We start from the raw sequence: 18,424 nt of genomic DNA on the forward strand, positions 1-18,424 counted from the left end.
AGGTTGGCCCAGGATTGGGTAGTGTTTTGTTCTGTTGTTCATAGTGTCACTATGAGCCGGTATCAACTCAATAGCATCAAACAACAACATCAACAACAGAGGAAAGTGTGGCTCTATAGTCAGACAGACTTGGGTTCCAACTCTGGCTTAAATTCTCTAGGCCTCAATTCCCTCATCTGTAAAATGGGAACAACTACATACCAGAGCTTGGTTGGGACCCAGCACAATAACAGGCACCTAGTGGAGAGCCTTGAAAGGTAGCCCCAGCTCACTCATCTCAAATGGCAGCTCCTTGAGGAAGCCTCCTCTTGCCGCTCTCCCCAGCCCCAAGTGACTCTCCACTCCTTGCCATAACTCTGGTGGTCTTTCCACATGTCCTGTGTTATGTTTGTGGAGGGGTTCTTCCCTCCACCCCTAGGCTCTATGCCCCATGGGAAGGGCAGCTGGGTCTGCTCCTCGATGATGACTTTGATCCACTCTCTTTTTCAGTGGGTTGAAGCCTAGTCTCTTCCCCTCCTTGCCCGGAGCTATGCTACTACTATTGTGTTCACCGCTTTCCTCCCACTTGGGTCTCCGTCAGTAATTCTCAGCCTCCTACTGCGGGCCTGAGCTTCACCAGCCTGGTGCCTAGTCCTTCCTCATGCAGCTCAAAAATGCTCCCAGCAAGGCTTTCAAGGAAGGCTGACCTGGTGTCTCCATGCCACCACCATCAGCACTGCCAAAGACCTCTACCTCCAATCTGAGTATGGGACTAGGCCAGCCCTTCCCTACTCAAAAAGAAACCAGATGCCATGTAGCAGCTACCTCATAACCTGAGCCAGTGCTCACCTGTCCTTGGGGTCCAAGCGGGCAGCCCAGCAACAGCAGACACAGCAGGCGATGCCCAGGCAGAGCAGCAGCAGAGGCACCAGTATGCCCGCAATGAGGGCAGCATCCTGACCGTGAAGGCCTAGGGGAGCAGGGGAGGTCAAACACAGTCTGCCTTATCCTTAGCTCTGAGCTGCCCTTCCCTGGTGCTCCCTCCTTCACCTCTGTGACACGTAGACTCTGCTCAGCCTGGAGGACCCCTCCTCCAGAGCCTCCCTGCTGGACCACCCTCTCCTCATGGCCACGGCCTTGGCCACAGACTCTTGCTCCCAGATCTCATGCCAGATCCACATCCCCGTCCACTCACTGCCTAGGTTGTAGCCTGTTTCAGGGATGGGCAGCAGCTTGGCACATCTTCAGGGGCCCCAAAGCCTCCACACAGAGTTCAACACAGAGGATGTTTCTGAAGTGGACCAGCCTTCCAGGCCCATGTTAAGGGCCATGGTCACTGTACCCTACATACTCCCTCCATCTTACCAAGCTGGCAAACCCCAGACACAGGGTGGCAGGGCCCCTCTGGGCATTGGCAAGGGACTGAGCAGTTGTCTCCATGGAAGCCAAATGGGCAGGAAGTGTTACAGCTGTTGGGTAACAAAGAGACACAGACAGAAGGATGGGTAAGAAGGGAGGCATCCCCTAGATGAAGCCCAAATATGGTGCTTAAGAGCACCCCTCAGGTCATAAGCCCCTTTTCCAGGGGGAGCAACCACAAGCTGCCCAGATGTTCTCTGGCATCTAGCTCCCAAGGTGCAATCCTCAGGGCAAGGTCTACCTCTGAGTCTCCTCACCTCTTTGCCCACCCAGCATTAATGTGAAATGAGCAAAATGCCAGAGGCATCCAGGGAGAGTCCATCTGAGCCTGGAGATCTGAGTCCCGCCCAGCCCTGACCCCACAATGTTCTGGACCTCAATCCTCTCCTCTGTAAAAGGAAGTCTCCATCCTTTTCAATAAGGGGAAGACTTGACCAAAGACACTGAATACATTTCACCACCTGAAGATCTTAGGGAAATGACACTGCGGTTCAGAGCCCTGCGCTTAAATAAACTCTCCGTGTAGTTAGAGAAGAGGCCCTGGGTGGTAAAAATGGTGAGCATATTTACCTGTTAACTGGAATACGGGAATTCAAGTTCACCCAGAGGCACCTTGGAAAAACGTCTGGCGATCTACTTTCATAAAATCAGCCATTGAAAACCCTATGGAATGCAGCTCTACTCTGACACACATGGGCCTGCCATGAGTTGGAATGGATTTGAAGGCAACTGCTTTTCTAGTTAGGGAGCCTTTTAGTTTACGCCCTGCCTTTGCCCTCACTGGGCAGATATGGACCCCACCACAGGAGGAATAACTGAAGCCACTGGGTGGGCGCCTGGGAGGAAGAAAAGCCTTAGGAGAACTTAAGAAAGAGATTGCTGTCTATGCTCCCCATCCTAGGGCCCCCATCCTTACCTGGGACCCCAGTAGCCAGCATTGCAGACACAGTCTCCTGTCACAGCATCACAGGTCCCCTGAATACAGGTGAGGCAGGTGAAGCTGCATTTCTCCCCAAAGGTGCCAAGTGGGCAAGACTCTTCACACCTGAGATGACACCAGACTTGTGGAATGGGGGTGAGTAGAGAAGACCTGGTCCCACAAACCCTGCATATCTTCTCCCATGCTCCTGTACTCAGGGCACAAATTTGCTACCCCTCAGCAGCAAAGCTCAGGTGTAAACAGAGCCTTAAAGCTGACCCCACACCTAGTAGGTGACAGACCATAGATTCCTGAAGCAGGAAGAGGACAGAAAGTTTGAGTGGTGAGGGAGCTAGGAAAGGTTCCTACCCAGAACCTCCTCAGCACCCATTTTGTGACCCTCAGTCTTGTCCAGACGACAGACCACAGAGGATTGCATGAATGTGTGTGTTGGGGTAGAGGGTGGAGCAGTTACCCTAGATAGAGCAACTGGGGTACAGGTGGGAATCCTGAAGGAAGGTGAACCCCACCTTGAGTATGCAGGCTCCCTCACCTGGGACCCTGCCAGCCAGGGTCACAGCGCTGACAGTGCCCAGTGTCTGGCTGACAAGCCTCTCCAAACCAGCAGCGGGGACATTGTTGTCTGCAGCTCTCACCAAAGGTGCCTGGCAGGCAGGGCTGGTTGCACTGCGTCCCGTTCCAACCTGGTTCGCAGGACTCACAGTTGCCTGTATCGGGAGCACATGGCTCATTCTGCTTGCAGTGACCACACCTAGGAAAACAAGGGGTTTAAGGGAGCACTGGGGGAAGGCAGTTGATGCATGAAGCCCACCCCTTCCAATCAGCACTGTGCCCATCCCACCCAGGCCTTCTGGAGCACGGGAAAGTAGCTAGGGCCCAGTTCTGTCACATAGATTGGCACCTCAGTTTCCCCATATTGTACAATGACGGAGCTGTACCGATGATCTCTGAAGGCTCTTGTAGGATTCCATCCTGCGTGATCCAGTCTTCCAAAGAAGCCAGATACTCACCCACTCTGTTTCCCCTCTGCTGAGCTTTCCCCTCCTACCCCCTTTTCCTCTCTCTTTCCACGTGTGCCTGTGGTGTGGCATGAAGGGGACTCAATATTGCAACGTCTATCTCATAGTGTAGAGTGTGGCGCCCTAGGATAAGCACTTGATGTCAAGGTTGATTTGAACTGCAAGGTCAGTGTTTCAAGCTCACCAGCCGCTCCTCAGATACCCTACCCAGTGTCACCATGAGTCAGAAGCGACTTGGTGGCACACAACAACATCCCATAACATGAAAATACATACAAATAAAAACATAAATAGCTGTTTTCACTATTATAGTTTCTTGATAATTTATGTTAATTTCTCAATGGTGCTTAAAAGTAGCTTGAAGTTTCTCTTTCAGGATACTTAATTATCTGGAATTACACACTTGGAGCAGACCCATTAGTTGGGGTTTGGGTGGGGAGTCATAAAATCAATTTACCAGATCCTGACTTGATGGCAATGGGCTTGTTTTTTTAACTAGTAATTTTTAAAAAAAAGAAGTAGAATAGACATGAAAAACCATGAGTACTTAAAAGTGTGCCATTAATGAAAGGAAATCCAATCTAAGAAGGTGCATCTCTGCCCCCGAGCTATGTCACACCATCCTTTGGGCCCTCTGCTGGAAAAGGGAATCAAGTCTCAAACAACGCCTTTGAAACTGTATCCTCCAGTGTTTTAGATGTAGGACCGTTCTGTATCACACCTCCGTGAATGTAAACGATCTTGTACCTGCTTTATGATATGTAATAGTGACTGTGCTTTATCAGAGCTGCTATAATGATGTTATTCGAGGATGTTTTCTTTCCAGATGATGATTGAGAAGCTAATTAAAAAAAAAAAAAAAATGGTGCCAGGGACCACAACAGTAACAGACTTTGCTGTTTTCGGAGGTTTTGATTTATACTTTTACCTTCTTTTTTAATGGAGTGTGCTTGATGGCTCTATAATTTTGCTCAGATGACTGCAGAACCTGGAAAAGCTGTTGCTGCTCTTTATTTTTTTCTATATGTTGATGCATAACACTGTACTTGGTCTTTATATATATGTGTGTGTATCTGTGTGTGAGTGGGTGTGATTTGGATTTTTGGAAACTTTTGTTGTCCTGTCAACTTTGGAAAAAGTATCCCAGTCGTACCATGTTGAGTTGGCATTGTACAGAAATTAACAGCCATATTGGTCTAGAAACATTAAAGTTAAAAACATTAGTTTTTTTTTCCCCATTTGTACAGGGGTAATGCACTGTTTTAAATATGTAAGGTCTTATCTACAAGGGTTTGCTTACAGAAACTAATAAAGTATTCTCTAAATAATGAAAAAAAAAGAAGTAGAATAGAAAACATTGCAGTGTATATCATATGTAGCACAGGTTAAATATGCATTGTCAAACTTATTTCAGTGATTTGTGAAAGGTAATCATGTAAAATGTATTACTGTGAGTAAAGTCAAAGTTTGAAATCCACTGAGTCTTAAAGAAACTCTGCAATCCTTTTTGTCACATGATTCTCTCAAGCTCTGTTACTAGGTAATACTAGTACTAGTAAAAATACTAGTCCTAGTAAAATACTAGGACTAGTATTTTTGTTGCTTAACAGTAACGCAGTGAAAGAGCTACAGGGCATCGGAATCAAGTGCATTTGTTTTGGTTGAAAGTCTTTTGATGACCTGATTAATTTCTTCTTTTGTTATGGGTCTGTTCAGGTTTTCTACTTCACTGTGTGTAAGCTTAGGTAGGTTGTGTTTTTCTAAAAACGTATCCATCTCTTCTAAGTTTTCAAATTTGTTGGAGTACAACTCTTCATAGTGTTCTGTTATTACCCTTTTGATTTCCTTTGGTTCTGTTGTGACATCGCCCATGTGGTTTCTAATGCATGTTGTGTCTTCTCCCTCTTTTCTTTTGTGAGGTTTGCCAATGGTCTGTCGATTTTGTAAATTCTTTCAAAGAACCAGCTTCTTGTCCTGTTGATTCTTTCTATAGTTTTTCTGTTTTCTATCTCATTTATTTTGGCTCTAATTTTTATTATTTCTTTTCTTTTGGTGGCTGTAGGTTCCCTCTGCTGGTCTGTTTCTAATTGTTGTAGATGCTGTGTTAATGTGTTAATTTTGGTTCTTTCTTCTTTTTGGATGTGTGTGTTTATTGCAATAAATTGTCCTCTCAGCACCGCTTTCACCACATCCCAAAGATTTTGGTATGTTGCGTTTTCATTTTCCTTTGTTTCTAGGAACTTTGTGAGTTCACATTTAATTTCTTCTACCACCCAGTCGCTTTTCAGCAGGATGTTAGTCAGTTTCCATGAAATTGACTTGATTTCCTTGGTGTTCCTATTGTTGATTTCTAATGTGATAGCATTGTGGTCTGAGAAGATGCTTTGTAGTATTTGTAAATTTATGGAGATTTGTTTTGTGCCCTAAGACATGGTCTATGCTGAAGAATGTTCCATGTAAGTACATTTTTTGTTTTCCTTTTTCATCCCTACCATAAATATTTTTGTGGAGCACACCACCCTCCTACCTCTTCTTCAGACCTTCTCACTGCATTCCCACCTGTCCTCTCTCCCCTCCTCACCTCTTTCTCCCTCCTTCCCATCCCTACCATTCTGCTCCCTCTTCCCTTAATTCTCTGACCCACCCTCCCTTCCCTTCCTCTTCCCATCCGTCCTGTCCCCAGCACGCCAGCTCACCTGTCCTGGCACTGCACCCCGTAGTTGCCTGCTGGGCAGGGCAGCTCACAGCGCTCACCGCGGAAGCCGGGCGGGCAAGTGCACTGGCCCGAGACAGCGCTGCAGCTGCCACGCACGCACAAGCACTGCTGCCTACACCCAGAGCCCCACCTGTCGGGCCCACAGAGGCAACGGCCCGACTCTTGTGCGCACGGTGAGCCATGGCAGGCGCAGCGGAAACTGCATCGACGGCCCCACCAGCCTGGTTTGCACAGGCAGGCGCCCGTGGTGGTGTCGCAGCGCGCCGCCACCTGGTTGCACTGACACATGCGATGGCACATAGGCGCCCACCAGCCTGGCTCACAGCGGCACACGCCTGTTGGGTCGCAGCGTCCGTGGGGGCCACAGGCGCACTCGAACTCGCAGCTGTCGCCCCAGCGGTCGGCTTGGCAGTGACACTCGCCCGTGGCCGGATCACACTGGCCGTGCGGGTGACAGGAGCAGGTCTCACGACAGTCGGGGCCCCAGTACTGGCCTGGGCAGCCTGGGGGACACAGGGCAGGTACAGCGAGCTTAGGGCTAGGCATGCATCCCAGTCACGCCCTGTATCCCACCCAGAAGGAAAAGGCCGATCTTCTGAGAGAGAGCTGAGGCAGAGTCTTGGAACATCGCACCCAGTCCTCTTGAGAACAGCTCACTTCCTGTCCCCATACTATGAACCACAAAAACACTTAGCAATGGTCCAGCCTCACACTTCACATTCAAGAAAACGGTAGAGATCCAGAGTGGGAAAGGGGATTCCCCAAGGGTGGGAAGGACTTAATCCATGCCCTCTCCTCCCTCCCTGAGTTCCTCCACTGGGCTGGACAGTGGTGAGTGGGGTGTTCCTCCTCAACTCAGGCCTGGATGCTGCCCACCAAGGTCCAGGGAGAAGTCACATTTTTGCAGTGTCTACTCGCAATCTAGTGGTTCTTGGTGGCAGCAGGCTTGCCTGCCTCTGGCTATTCTGCCCACCAAGCCCTCTTTCCCAACCTTCCTTTTTCTGCCAGAAAGGTCCCACAGAGCCTAGTGTGGGAGCCTTCTTCCACTCTCCACACATCCCTCACTTTATAAGATGTATGGGGAGGAGATTGGAAATACATCCATTTTACAGTTAACAAGATCACTGAAAAGTGAAGAGCCTAGAACTGGGCATGGGTAAAAAACAGATGACCTTGGGCATCTCTGAGCGGGTCCCAATCCCTGTCCTCAGTGAAGCTTGGAGGGATTCCGCCTCTGCTGTTCTAAAATGACATTCCTCCCACCTCCCAGTTTTCCCCAACAACTCTATCCCCTGGGAGGACTCACGGGAGCTACACTGGGCCCCGAAGAATCCAGGTTTGCACCGACAAAGGCCTGGTTTCACACACACTTCATCTTCCTGGCAGGCGTCTGGGCCCTTGCAGATGGCTGAAAAATACCCAACTCGTTGCAATGACTGGGACACAATCAGGGGACAGTCCTGTCTCTTACACTGGCTCTTAGGGTCTTGCTCCCTTGGACTAAGGGTATGTGTCACAGAATGGACCCTGGCTCTATGGTTCAAGAAAGAGACCCCAGGAGGGCAGGAAGGGAGGCATCACTGGGGTATCTGTGTTTTTCTCTTCTCAGCTACTCACGGATGGTGCATTCTTGATCTTTCTGCCTCCAGCCTGGGCAGCACTGGAGCTCAGCAGAGGGACTGCGGAGCAGAGAGAGGTCAGCTGATCAGTTCTAGGGAGCTGGGCCCAGGGCTACCTACCTCCCCAGGGTCAGTCACCCTCTCTGGCTGAGCTACGCGAAGCTGCCTCAGGCCCATCAAGGAGGCCTGAGTGTCACAACCCCAATGTCCACTGTCCACAACTCCTTCCCTGGCCTTCCCATCAAGTCTCCCTCCCTTCAGCCCTATGACCTTTCCCCCCCACATCCTCTTTTTCCCTAAAGTCTCAATACCATTTCGACTATCACCACCCAGACTTCCATAAGACCCACCTGCTGACCACGCAGACATGCTGCCCATTGGGGTCCAGCTCAGACCCTGGGGTCCCCCAAGTCCAGAGCAGCAGCAGCAGCAGTGGAAACAACAGCTCCAGCTCCATGGCAGTCAGTGCGGTGGGAGGGCTTGGGTTAGTCAGACCCACAGCTCCCAGCCCTCTTCCTGCTTCCTCCCAAGGCTTTTCCTGAGGAAATCAGGCGGAGGGGCGGGCTGCCATGAGGTACCTCCCTGAGAGGGTGGGCGGGTGTCAAGTCTGGATACCAAGAAGTGTGAGTTGAAAGGGAAAGGAAGGCTAGTGGCTAGGGCTGAGCAGAGACTTAAGGGGCTGGTCTTAGTGGGAAGGGAGGGAAGAATTAAGTGGCATGTCCTTGTGGGGGTGGAAGTCACTGGGGAGCTGTGGCTATCTTTCCAGAGTGAGTAATGAGTTGGGAAAAGCTTCCCCAGCCGGTGACCAACCAAGGAGACCTACCAACTAAACCTCAGCCTTGCCATGGCTTCTTTCAGAGCTGGGATGTTGGGGACAGACCACTGATAGACAAACATGGAACAATTTCTGGGTATTGTAGGCAGTTGCTTTATTTCATTAGTTCAGGCCATCTGCACAAACCCTTGGAAGGTAGGTACTCAGTTCTCTTTTATGAATTAGGCAACTGAGACTCAGAGAGGAAGCATTTTGATACGGCCCAAGAGACACAGATGTTGGAAAACTGAGGCTGTTTGAGCTTGCCTGTCAAGCCCTGGCTCTCAGGCCAGGATCAAAGAAGAGCCTTGGAAAGAGCTGGGAAGGAAGGAGCTCAAATGAGATCACACATCTCCCCACAGTCAGACCCCAAAGTCAAGCCTCTAGGGAAGCCGAGGTTCCAAGACGAAGCTGTTCATCAAAAGCAGAGAGGGGTTGGTCATGAACTAGAAGATGTAGGGCTGGCCACAGGCTCCAGCTGAGTTTGCAATGGGGCTTCCTCTTCTCCCCATTGCTTGCTGGGAGTAGAGCTGCTGGTTCCAACTTCAGGGGACTCTGCTTCACCCCGATACCATAGGCCAAAGCTGGGGGTAGAATCAAGAGGTACCTTGAGCCCTAAGGCCAGAGAGGCCAAGGATATGGGCTGACGGAAGGGGTTGAGAAAGTAGGATACAGAGGGAAGAAAGGGAAGCCTGAGGTAGTAGGGAGGTGAGGAGGCCCAGGGACAGGAAGCAAAGCATGCTTGGAGCTCAGGACAGTAGAGTAAGCATAAATGGAGTGGGATAGGAGACACTGAGAAGAATCCAGGTGGGTCCCCTCCTCTATGCCCACACTCCTTGCCCTTCCCCTTCCTCCAACATACAAACTCTGTATTCTGGACTCGGGGAGTGGAGGCTGGTGTCCCTTATCGCTGGGAAGCAGGACCCAGGAGGCATCCTCATCGTCGCTGAGGCAGAGAGAAAGAAGATATGGAGGTCGTTTATCAAGGCCTGAGGGACAATGGGAGTCCAACTCATATCAGCCTGCTGTGCAGTCTCCAGAAGCAGGCAGGGAAGGAGACGGTGGCTGCTGGGCACCCAGGACTGGAGAGATGAAGGACATGTGAGTCTTTTCATTTATAGCCTGACGGACAACAGGCTTCTGACAAGCTGTGGCTGCAAACTTAGCCCTCAGAGGGCAAACCGATCCAGCCAAGGCAGGAAACTGAGAGATGAATGGTGTCTTCAGCAAGGCAAGCGGGAGCAGTCCTGGATGCAGAGAGAAGGGTGGCAGGCTGGACAGCAGACTCAGTGGGTAACTAGGCTGAGATGACAGGTTTAGGCTGAATGACAGACTCAGAGGTGACCAGTCTAGGTCAGCAGGCTCAGGAGAGAGGGCTGGATCAGTGGGGATAAAATAAAAACTAAAGCCAATGCCTTCTAGTCTGTTCTGAATCATAGAGACTTTGTAGGACAGAATGGAAGTACCCCCAAAAGGTTTCCAAAACTGTAATCTTTAGCTTCTTCCTCAGAGCAGCTAGCTGATGGGTTGAAACAGCTGACCTTTCGGTTCCTAACCAAGCACTTTAACCATTTTGCCAATATGGCTTCTTCCAATAGGGATGAAGGGCAGAGATTTACCTGCTCTCTACTTCCTCTGGGGTCCCTAACATCTTCGCCTTGATCTTTTTCCGCTGCTTCCGGACAGCCACCTTCATGGCTTCCAGCAGAAGTCCAGGCACCCGGTGGTCTGTGAGCAGCTCACTAGAGGGGAGGCAAAGAGGTGAGGGAAAAGCAATGGGGGCGTGAATGCCAACAGTAGGGCTCAGCCCAAGCACCTGTGCAATTTTGTTCCCACGCTTTGAAACGCTCTGATCTTAGCTGAGATGTCACCTTCTTCTAGGAACTCTTTCCAGACTGCTACTGCTGTGGATCTGTGACCCTCTGTACTACCTCATCCCCTGTTTGGATGAAGCTCCAGAGGACAGAGGCTTTATGACTCATGTCTTCCCAGTGGATAGTTTAATGAGCTGGAGAATGAAGCGGAGGTGACCAGAGACCCAGGAACAGAAGTGAGTGGAGCCCCCTTGACGTTCCAGCTCTTCCTTGCCCAGCAACCTTACCGCTGAAAGTAGGCCAACTCCTCCTTCAGCAGGAACACCTTGGCTTTGAGCTCATTCCGCTCCTGAAGGATCTGTTCAAGCTCCTCTCTACTAAACCCGCACTGGCCGGCCTCCAGGGGGCGCCCTGGCGGATGTGGGACTTCAGTCTGCAGAAAAACAGGCTTGGTCTGAGGGTCACTGGGGCCAGCACTACCCCTTTCCTAGACAATCACAGGACTGTTAGGAAGTGACTGGCAGGGAAGCTTGGGGGTCCCAGGTGCTATAATAGATGACAGAACAGTGCTCCGGCTAAGAGCTGGAAGTGGAGGTCAGTAGGGGGTAGGGGGCAAACTTGTGTGCCACCTGTAGATTTCCAGGTGGACCTGCCATGCAGTACAGCAAACCCTTCCCAAGTGCCCACAGAATGCCAAGCGCTGTGAATACTTGACTGGGTCCCTGCCCTCTTCTGGCACTCACAGAGTCCTCATGAGTCCCTGGGGCTCCTGTGCTGCTGGTCGCCTGCTCGGGCCCCTGCCTCTGCTTGCACGCGGGCTCCTGGGCCTGGTCCCGCGCCTGCTCTTGTGCCAGCCTGCGGGACTCTTCACGCTGCAGCTCCCTCTCCTGCTCACGGTCTCGCACTGCACGCAGCTGGGTTTGCACAGCAGCCAGTTTCTGGCGCAGCTCGGCGTTCACCAGTAGGAGGCGGTGCAGCTGTTCCTGCAACTGGGGGCAGAGCAGGAGAGGAGGCTGGTGGGCGGGGCGCCAAGAGACAGTGAGTCCCGCCCCGCGCCTGTCACGTCGCCCTCACCGCCTCGGTCTCCTGGCTGCGCTGTAGCAAGTCATGATTGTGCGCCCGAAGTTCGTCTCGCTGTCTGTCGGTCACCTCTTTGAGCTGCCGCAGCAGAGCACGTTCCTCTGGGGGAAGGAGACGTTCTTAGGGAAGCCCGTGGGAGGGGAGGCCCTAGATCTGCCCTCAGCCTGTCTTTCTCCAGACGGATGCCTGAACTCACCCTGTGGCCCAGCGCGCAACTCCCTGAGCAGGCGCTCGTTTTCCTCCCTCAGCCGCCGCAGCTCCAGTTCAGCCTGCTGCGCCGAGACCTGCAGCTGGGGAGGCCGGGGCTTAGGGTTAGACCACTGCTAGACCATGGGTGGCCAGAGATGGAACTGTGACTCACCGAGTCTGGGGTAGGTCCCACCGCAGCCTTTTCCAGAAGCTCCAGCGCCCGCACCACAAGCGGCACCAACCCGGTTGCTGCCTCCGGCCCGTAGCGGCGTGCCAGCTCTTGAAGCTCAGTGCCCAGGGCCCCCGCTAGATGGTATACGAGCTCCGCAGCTGACCCTGAACCTGTGGCCACTCGAGGGCCCCAGTTTTGTTCCCCAGGCGCCACCTTCTGGGGTTCCATGTACCCTGAAGGCCTAAGGCTTAGCCCCTCCTCTCCTCCAAACTAGGGCAGGAAAAAGCTGCAACAGTTCCTGCCCAGGAAGCAGTTCAGGGCTGTAGTGGGAGGAGCAATTAAATGTGTAAGCGGGTTGTGGAGGCCTTGCCCTAGGAACCTAACCTATAAAGGACAGGTCCCTGGACTCTGTCCTTTATAGCCCCAAGGTCACAGGAAACTGGACAGGCAACTTTCACCCGGTAGCCCAAGAGCTGAGGCTCAGGACTGCAAGTGGTCACTTCAGTCCAGTCCTCCCCACAGGGACCAGGCCAGGCTCCACCCCTGAGCTTGGAGTCATGGGGCTGACTTGGCTCCCAGCACTCCAGGCAAAAGCGGTGAGAGGTCAGATTATCTTGTCACTGGCCTCCACAGAGACAACCAAATTGGCCTCCCAAACTGGCCATCTATAATCTATTTTTCCAACCAGGAGTGACATGCCAAGTTTAAAGAACTAGGCTGGGCATGGTTACAGAATGCAAGCCAGAGGTCCCACTTACATCAGCAGTGCTCAGAGTCGCTGAAGATGGGGTGATGGTTGAAAGGCACTTTGTAAGGGAACTAAGGTTGTTAGGTGCCCTGAAGTCAGTTCCCACAGTGTATAGTGTGTTTCCAAGGCTGTAAATCTTTGTGGGAGCAGAAAGTCTCATCTTTCTCCCATGGGCTTGAACCACCAACCTTGTGATTTGCAGTTCCAGTACTTATTCTACAGAGCCACCATGTTCCCAGTCAGGTTAGTAGGAGTGTGAAAGCCAACCCCACATCGAGTCTAGAGGATATCTAACCTCACTCAACAAAGCCAAACCCAACCCACGGTCATCACATCAATTCTGATGCCTACCGACCCTATACAGGGTTTCTGAGGCTGTCAATCCTCCTGGGATCAAGCTACCACAACTGCCTTCAGTGGAGTAGCTGGTGGGCTTGAACTGCTGACCCTGACTAAAGCGTCTCTGGCTCCCTCCAGGCTGAGCCAGCACGTGGTTCAACCCAGCCTAACTTCCCATCAACCCTCTACCCAGAACGTAAGCTCATGGTGAAACAGACTCATATTTATACAAAATTTATTATAATACTTTAAAGGTCCAAGATCACAAGTCACCAAAATGTTAACAACACAGAAACAAGCATACAATAGAGACAAAGGGAGCCAAGCTGCTGAATGTCACCAGCTTGTCTTGGAGCAGGGAGGCTCCAACCATCTGGGGACTTTGAAGCATGAGGTAAGGGAACAACTAGGCATAGAGGTCCTCCCGGTCCGCAGAGTAGACCTCACCCTCCTGCAACAGTGCAAAGTTAAGGAAGTGTGAAGGTCGGTGCACCTCATGGTAAAACTCTTTGGGGTTTGCCAGCTGCAGCTCATACTTCATGTTGGGATCATGCCGTACACCTTGGGGTAGAAAGAAGTATCAAATGTTAACAAGGGGTCCACCTGCAGCATACAGCCCAGGCCCTGGGCCATTTCCATGCCAGAGCCAGGAAGCAACTTTTCAAGATGATGATCTAACTCCCTCCCCAACTCCCTGTGCTCCTCCACCAACACTCTACAGCCCACCCAACCCCACTTACCCATAAAGTTGTAGTTCCACGAAGATTGGGCAGGGACCATAAAGAAGCCAAGGAAGCGATCAGACAACAGCATCTGGACCCTCTCATAATGTGAGGGCAGGTAGCCCTTGGGGTTGTTGCCCTTGTCTGTGTTTTGGCGGCCCCATTCATAGCCACTGGGGGTAAGCTTATAAGCTGTTAGGGTGCAGGAACCTGGTGTGAAGCTGCAAGAAGGATGAGAACAGAATCAGAGCTCAGGCTACCATTCTGAGCCCAATGTCTGCACCCCATCCCACCTACAGAGTCCTAGTGTGGCACTGTACGATGTTGGACAGCTAACCACAAGATTGGCAGTTCAAACTCACCAGCCGCTTCATGGAAACCCTATACAAGGTTATTATGAGTCAGAAGAGATTGATGGCACTTAACAACACACCCTCCTCCCAAACTCACCTGCAGGTGATGATAATGGTCTTCTCACCATCCCAAGAGGGGTTGTCAGCCATGATCTTGGCATGTGTAGTAACATCCTGGGGTGACAGCTGGGGAGACTCATTGGGCTGAGTGTGGATCCAACCTAAGGGCTCCATCTCCTACAAGCCAAGAACAGTAAAGAGCAATTTAGAATTCCATCTGCAAATAGGAAGGTCCACCCATGAATCACATGTCTGCCTTCCCTTCACCACCAGTAAACAGAAAAGCCCCAGATCTCCCAGCCCAAGCTGAGTCACTGTCTCTTACCTTGAGGTACTCATGCTGGGGCAGCTGGCCAGGCAGATGCACAGTCTGGTGAGTGCCCCACTGTGGAACCATCACAATGCAGCGGATCTCCTTCACCTGAGGGTTATCTGGTGGGCTCACCCCATACAGGTAGCCTGCAATCTGAAAACAAGGGGACCAGGGCCCAAATAAGGGCCAGTTCAGAGTCTCAGTGCTGGCTCTTAGCTCTGTACCTCCTCCCCACCCAAGAACACAAACAATTTCTCAGAATGTGGTCAGAATGTCTCCTCTATCAGAGTCACCTGGTGCTTATTAAAAATATTAAACACAGACCTCGTCACAGAACTACCCTGGAGTGGGGTCCACAGCTTCCCAGTTGATTACTGAAGTATATACAAAGATACAAGCATACGCACAAACAGCTCAACATATGTTCACAAGCTGAACACATCAGTATAACTAGCACTAGGTGATATGTTAAATTTTATATTGCCACCAACAAAGTAAGAGTTATCTGTTTCCTCCTATAACCTCACCCACTGGGTTTTAACAATCTTCAAATTTACCAACCCAGTGGCCACAAATAATACTTTATAAAAACACAGATTTCCCTGATCATTAGTCAAGTTGAACATCTTTTCGTATTTTGTTTGCCATATACAGTTCCCTTTTCTATATTTTTTGCCCATTCTTTTAGTTAATATTTCTTAGTCTTCTGAAAATTCTGTTCTAGATACTAATCTATTATCAGTTATGCAAATACTTCCTACCTCTAGTTTGTCTTTTATAGCACCCTTTGTCATAACCATTATTAATTGTAATTATGGTAATGTATTTTATATCTTAAGAAGACCACCCCAACACTAAGATCACAAATACTTTCTTCTAAAACTCCACAGTTTAGCACTTACATTCAAGTCTTTACTCCACCTATATTTTATTATTGTGAATGATATGAGCAGTGTAAGGCAGGGATCTAACCTCCTTTTTCCATTTGTTTTACTATTTGGCACCCTTAATCCTCCAGACTTGATACATATTTATGATATATACATAAATCTGTTTCTGATACAAAGGGACTTCAAAAAGTTCCTAGAGGGCTTCTGGCAAGATGGTGGACTAGACAGATGCATTACATGGACCCTCTAAAATAAAGACATGCAAGACCAAATGAAACAGACACATTAAAATTCGGAAACCCTGAACTTCAGAGAAAAGTTCAGATAAGTGGATTGAGTGCATGCTGGGAACTGAGCAAGGACGGTGACAGAGGGAGACTGACTTGTGAACAGCCAGCCAGATGCAGTGCAACCACCTTGTGAGCAGTTTTGGCAACAGTAGGAGGCCTGGAAAAGCAGATTCACACAGGAAATGGAAAGGTGCAATTCTTTTTATCCCCTACACTCTCTGGTGATCAGAGTGGTGGCCAGCTTCCATCCTCATCCACGCCTAGGGCACACACTGCTTTCAGCGACATGGTTGGGAGTCAACGCCAGTGTGAGTTTGGGGGCCAGCTGCGCCACTTTGGTGCCCAGATTCATGTGGGATCAGCTCTAGACCTACAGAACCCAAAGAGCTACTCGAGTAGTATTTATCCAATCACCTTGTCCCCCTGCTGCCCTGTAGTCCAACAGACACTGAAACCAGCTCCATCAAGGCCTCCATGAACTCCTTCTGGACTAAGTGCCATGAACACAGATAAAACCGAGGATGATAGGCACTCCATCTAGGGCGAGAGTTCTGCTGTCTCATCCCTCCCACACCCACCTCATGAGCTCCTTGGCTTAAAGATGCTCCTAGAATTGTCTCCTCTTTGGGTCTAAAAGCTGCATGGTTGTCACTTATTGGGTTTGGTTTTTTCCTTTTATCATTATTTTTGTTTATCCTTTCTCTCTGCACTTTTATTTTTCCTTCTGTTTCTCATTTCCCCTCTCTTTATCTTTCTTTACTACTACTACTCTACTCTCTTCATCCTTCTTCTCCCTGGTTTTTCTAAGAGTTTAATAAAAAATCTCTTCCTTTTATTTCCTCGCTCATTCATCTCTTCAGCAGCTCCATTTTCCTGTCCCTCTTTTTCCTTTTTTAAAGTTTTTATTGTGAATGAGTGAAAGTTTACAGAGCAGATCATCAGTTTTACAGTCAACAAATCATATACTTTGTTTCATTACAATGATTATAATCCCTTCCATGTACCATCAGTATTTCTTTCTGTTCAATTTAGTTTTTGTTTTTTTTTTAAATTAAATGTTTTTATTTTGCATTGAGTGAAAGTTTACAGGGCACATCATCAGCTTCACATTCAACCATTCATATAGCTTGTTTCATTACACTGATTATTATCCCCTCCATATATCATCAGTTAACAGTGTTTCTCTCTATCCTCTTTAGCTTTTTTTTTTTTTTTTTGATGGGGGGGGACCCCTCTTTTTCCTTTTTATTTATATGTAAGTGGTTTAAAACATTCTTCCTTTTCATATTCTTTTGTTTCTGTTTTTATTTATTTTTTCTCTTTTCATTGTTAGTTCCTTGTTTGTTTATTAAGAGTTTTGTTTTATTATGTGTGTGGGGTGGGGAAGAGTTTTCTTTTTCCCATCCATGAGGAGACAGAAATCTATATAGCCCAGTCACAACTGTAATCTGCAGCTCCACCCACAGGGCAAGAGTTAATACTAGCTCCTATACCACCTGATTTAGTGGTTGCTGGGCTGCTAATCTCACTATCAGCAGTTCAAAACTACCAGCTGTCCCATGGGAGAAAGATGAGGCTTTCTGCTGCCATACAGATTTACATCCTGGGAAACCCTGTACAGGATCACTATGAGTCGGAACCGACTCCATGGCACATCACAACAACAACATACCACATGATCAATGACACAGCAGCCAACACTAAGCAAACCCACCCTAAACTGAGGTGCATGAATGGAGAACAAGAGTGTACATGCTTCCATTCTCTAATTACACCCACAGGAGACCATTGTTGAGAGCCTAAGAACACATCAACACACAACCATCAATTAAATGCAAATATAACAATCTCACAATGGCCAGGAGACAATAATTTTAGCTCACACGAAGAATTCAGGAAAACACTACAAGAACAAACAGACAAAATAGATGCAAACTTTAAAATAGTACAAAACCTGCAATTAGAAATCCAGAAGATTAATACTAAGATTTCAGAAATAGACAATACATTGAAAGTGCAAAGGAGAAGAGTCAAAATAATGAAATCCAAATTAATGAGCTTGAAGATATATCTCTCAATACTAGTATGCTACAAGAACAAGTAGAAAAAAAAAAAAAAAAATGCCTAAGAGTTATGTGGAACACCATGAAGAGGAACAATCTATAGGTAATTAGAATTCCAGAACAGGAAGAGACAATAAAAAACACAGAGAAACTATCAAAGAGTTATTGGAAAAACACTTCTCTAACATCATAAAGATGAGAAGATAAGCATATAAGAAGCTGACTGAACCCCACACAAGATAGATCCCAAAAGAAACTCACCAAGACATATAATCAAATTATCCAAACCAAAGGCAAGGAAAGAATCCTGACAATGGCTTGGGAAAAACAAAAAGCTACCTACAGAGGAGAACCATGTAGGCAAGAAGGCAATGGGATGACATATGTGAAATTCTGAAAGAAAATTGCCAACCAAGAATCATATACCCAGCCCCATCCAGAACCTTCTGAGGTGGGACATTCCCATTAGAAAGGATAAGCAGACCGTCTGGAACATCTAGAGCAACAGAAGATACATCTTCAAAGACAGATCATCAGGAAAAACACAAAACAAACATGGTAGTATGATTGGAAATCATCAAGGACAAACCCCACTCTAAGATGGAAACTAAAGGGCAGGCATGAGCAGGCATGTAAGCTTGCTGGTGATCACATTAGTCTACTGGTGAGTGGAAGAGGGGAAAAGGCAGCAATGAAGAAATGGGCTGAGTTCAACCAAGTTCCATACACTCCCATTTGAGAGAGAGAAGAAGGGCTGGTTGGTCCAGGGTGTGGTGAGACCTAGGGACACCTGAGCCCATGGACAAGGACAAAATACAGAGGACTAGCGCTAAACATGAATCATCCAGCTGCTATAAAGTGAGGGGAGATGCACAAGAATATCCA

The 18,424-nt window shown here is 48.9% G+C and overlaps 3 protein-coding genes across 3 annotated transcripts in view; all 3 read right to left on the reverse strand.

The window, feature by feature from the left end:
* SCARF1 (scavenger receptor class F, member 1) overlaps positions 1-8,149 on the reverse strand; it is a 13,277-nt gene extending 5,128 nt beyond the window's left edge. Inside the window, exons 1-8 of the mRNA XM_006863452.1 lie at positions 8,043-8,149; positions 7,691-7,752; positions 7,380-7,481; positions 6,054-6,576; positions 2,871-3,089; positions 2,315-2,443; positions 1,345-1,448; positions 829-949 (exon numbers count right to left, since the gene is read on the reverse strand). Of these exons, the coding sequence (XP_006863514.1) occupies positions 829-949; positions 1,345-1,448; positions 2,315-2,443; positions 2,871-3,089; positions 6,054-6,576; positions 7,380-7,481; positions 7,691-7,752; positions 8,043-8,149 (1,367 nt within the window). The remainder of the gene's footprint in view (positions 1-828; positions 950-1,344; positions 1,449-2,314; positions 2,444-2,870; positions 3,090-6,053; positions 6,577-7,379; positions 7,482-7,690; positions 7,753-8,042) is intronic.
* A 796-nt stretch (positions 8,150-8,945) lies between these two features.
* Positions 8,946-11,989, reverse strand: RILP (Rab interacting lysosomal protein). The gene is made up of 8 exons (XM_006863453.1): positions 11,762-11,989; positions 11,597-11,690; positions 11,395-11,501; positions 11,064-11,309; positions 10,608-10,753; positions 10,126-10,248; positions 9,369-9,452; positions 8,946-9,090 (listed from the first exon to the last, which is right to left on the reverse strand). Exons 1-8 carry the CDS (start codon positions 11,987-11,989, stop codon positions 8,946-8,948), a joined length of 1,173 nt encoding a protein of 390 aa, XP_006863515.1.
* A 1,080-nt stretch (positions 11,990-13,069) lies between these two features.
* Positions 13,070-18,424, reverse strand: part of PRPF8 (pre-mRNA processing factor 8) — a 34,124-nt gene continuing 28,769 nt past the window's right edge. The window contains exons 40-43 of the mRNA XM_006863230.1: positions 14,309-14,449; positions 14,021-14,160; positions 13,589-13,791; positions 13,070-13,409 (exon numbers count right to left, since the gene is read on the reverse strand). Coding sequence (XP_006863292.1) covers positions 13,255-13,409; positions 13,589-13,791; positions 14,021-14,160; positions 14,309-14,449 — 639 coding nt within the window. The 3' untranslated portion in view covers positions 13,070-13,254. The remainder of the gene's footprint in view (positions 13,410-13,588; positions 13,792-14,020; positions 14,161-14,308; positions 14,450-18,424) is intronic.

The sequence above is a fragment of the Chrysochloris asiatica genome, unplaced genomic scaffold (genome assembly GCF_000296735.1).
Source record: "Chrysochloris asiatica unplaced genomic scaffold, ChrAsi1.0 scaffold00054, whole genome shotgun sequence".
NCBI lineage: Eukaryota > Metazoa > Chordata > Mammalia > Afrosoricida > Chrysochloridae > Chrysochloris > Chrysochloris asiatica.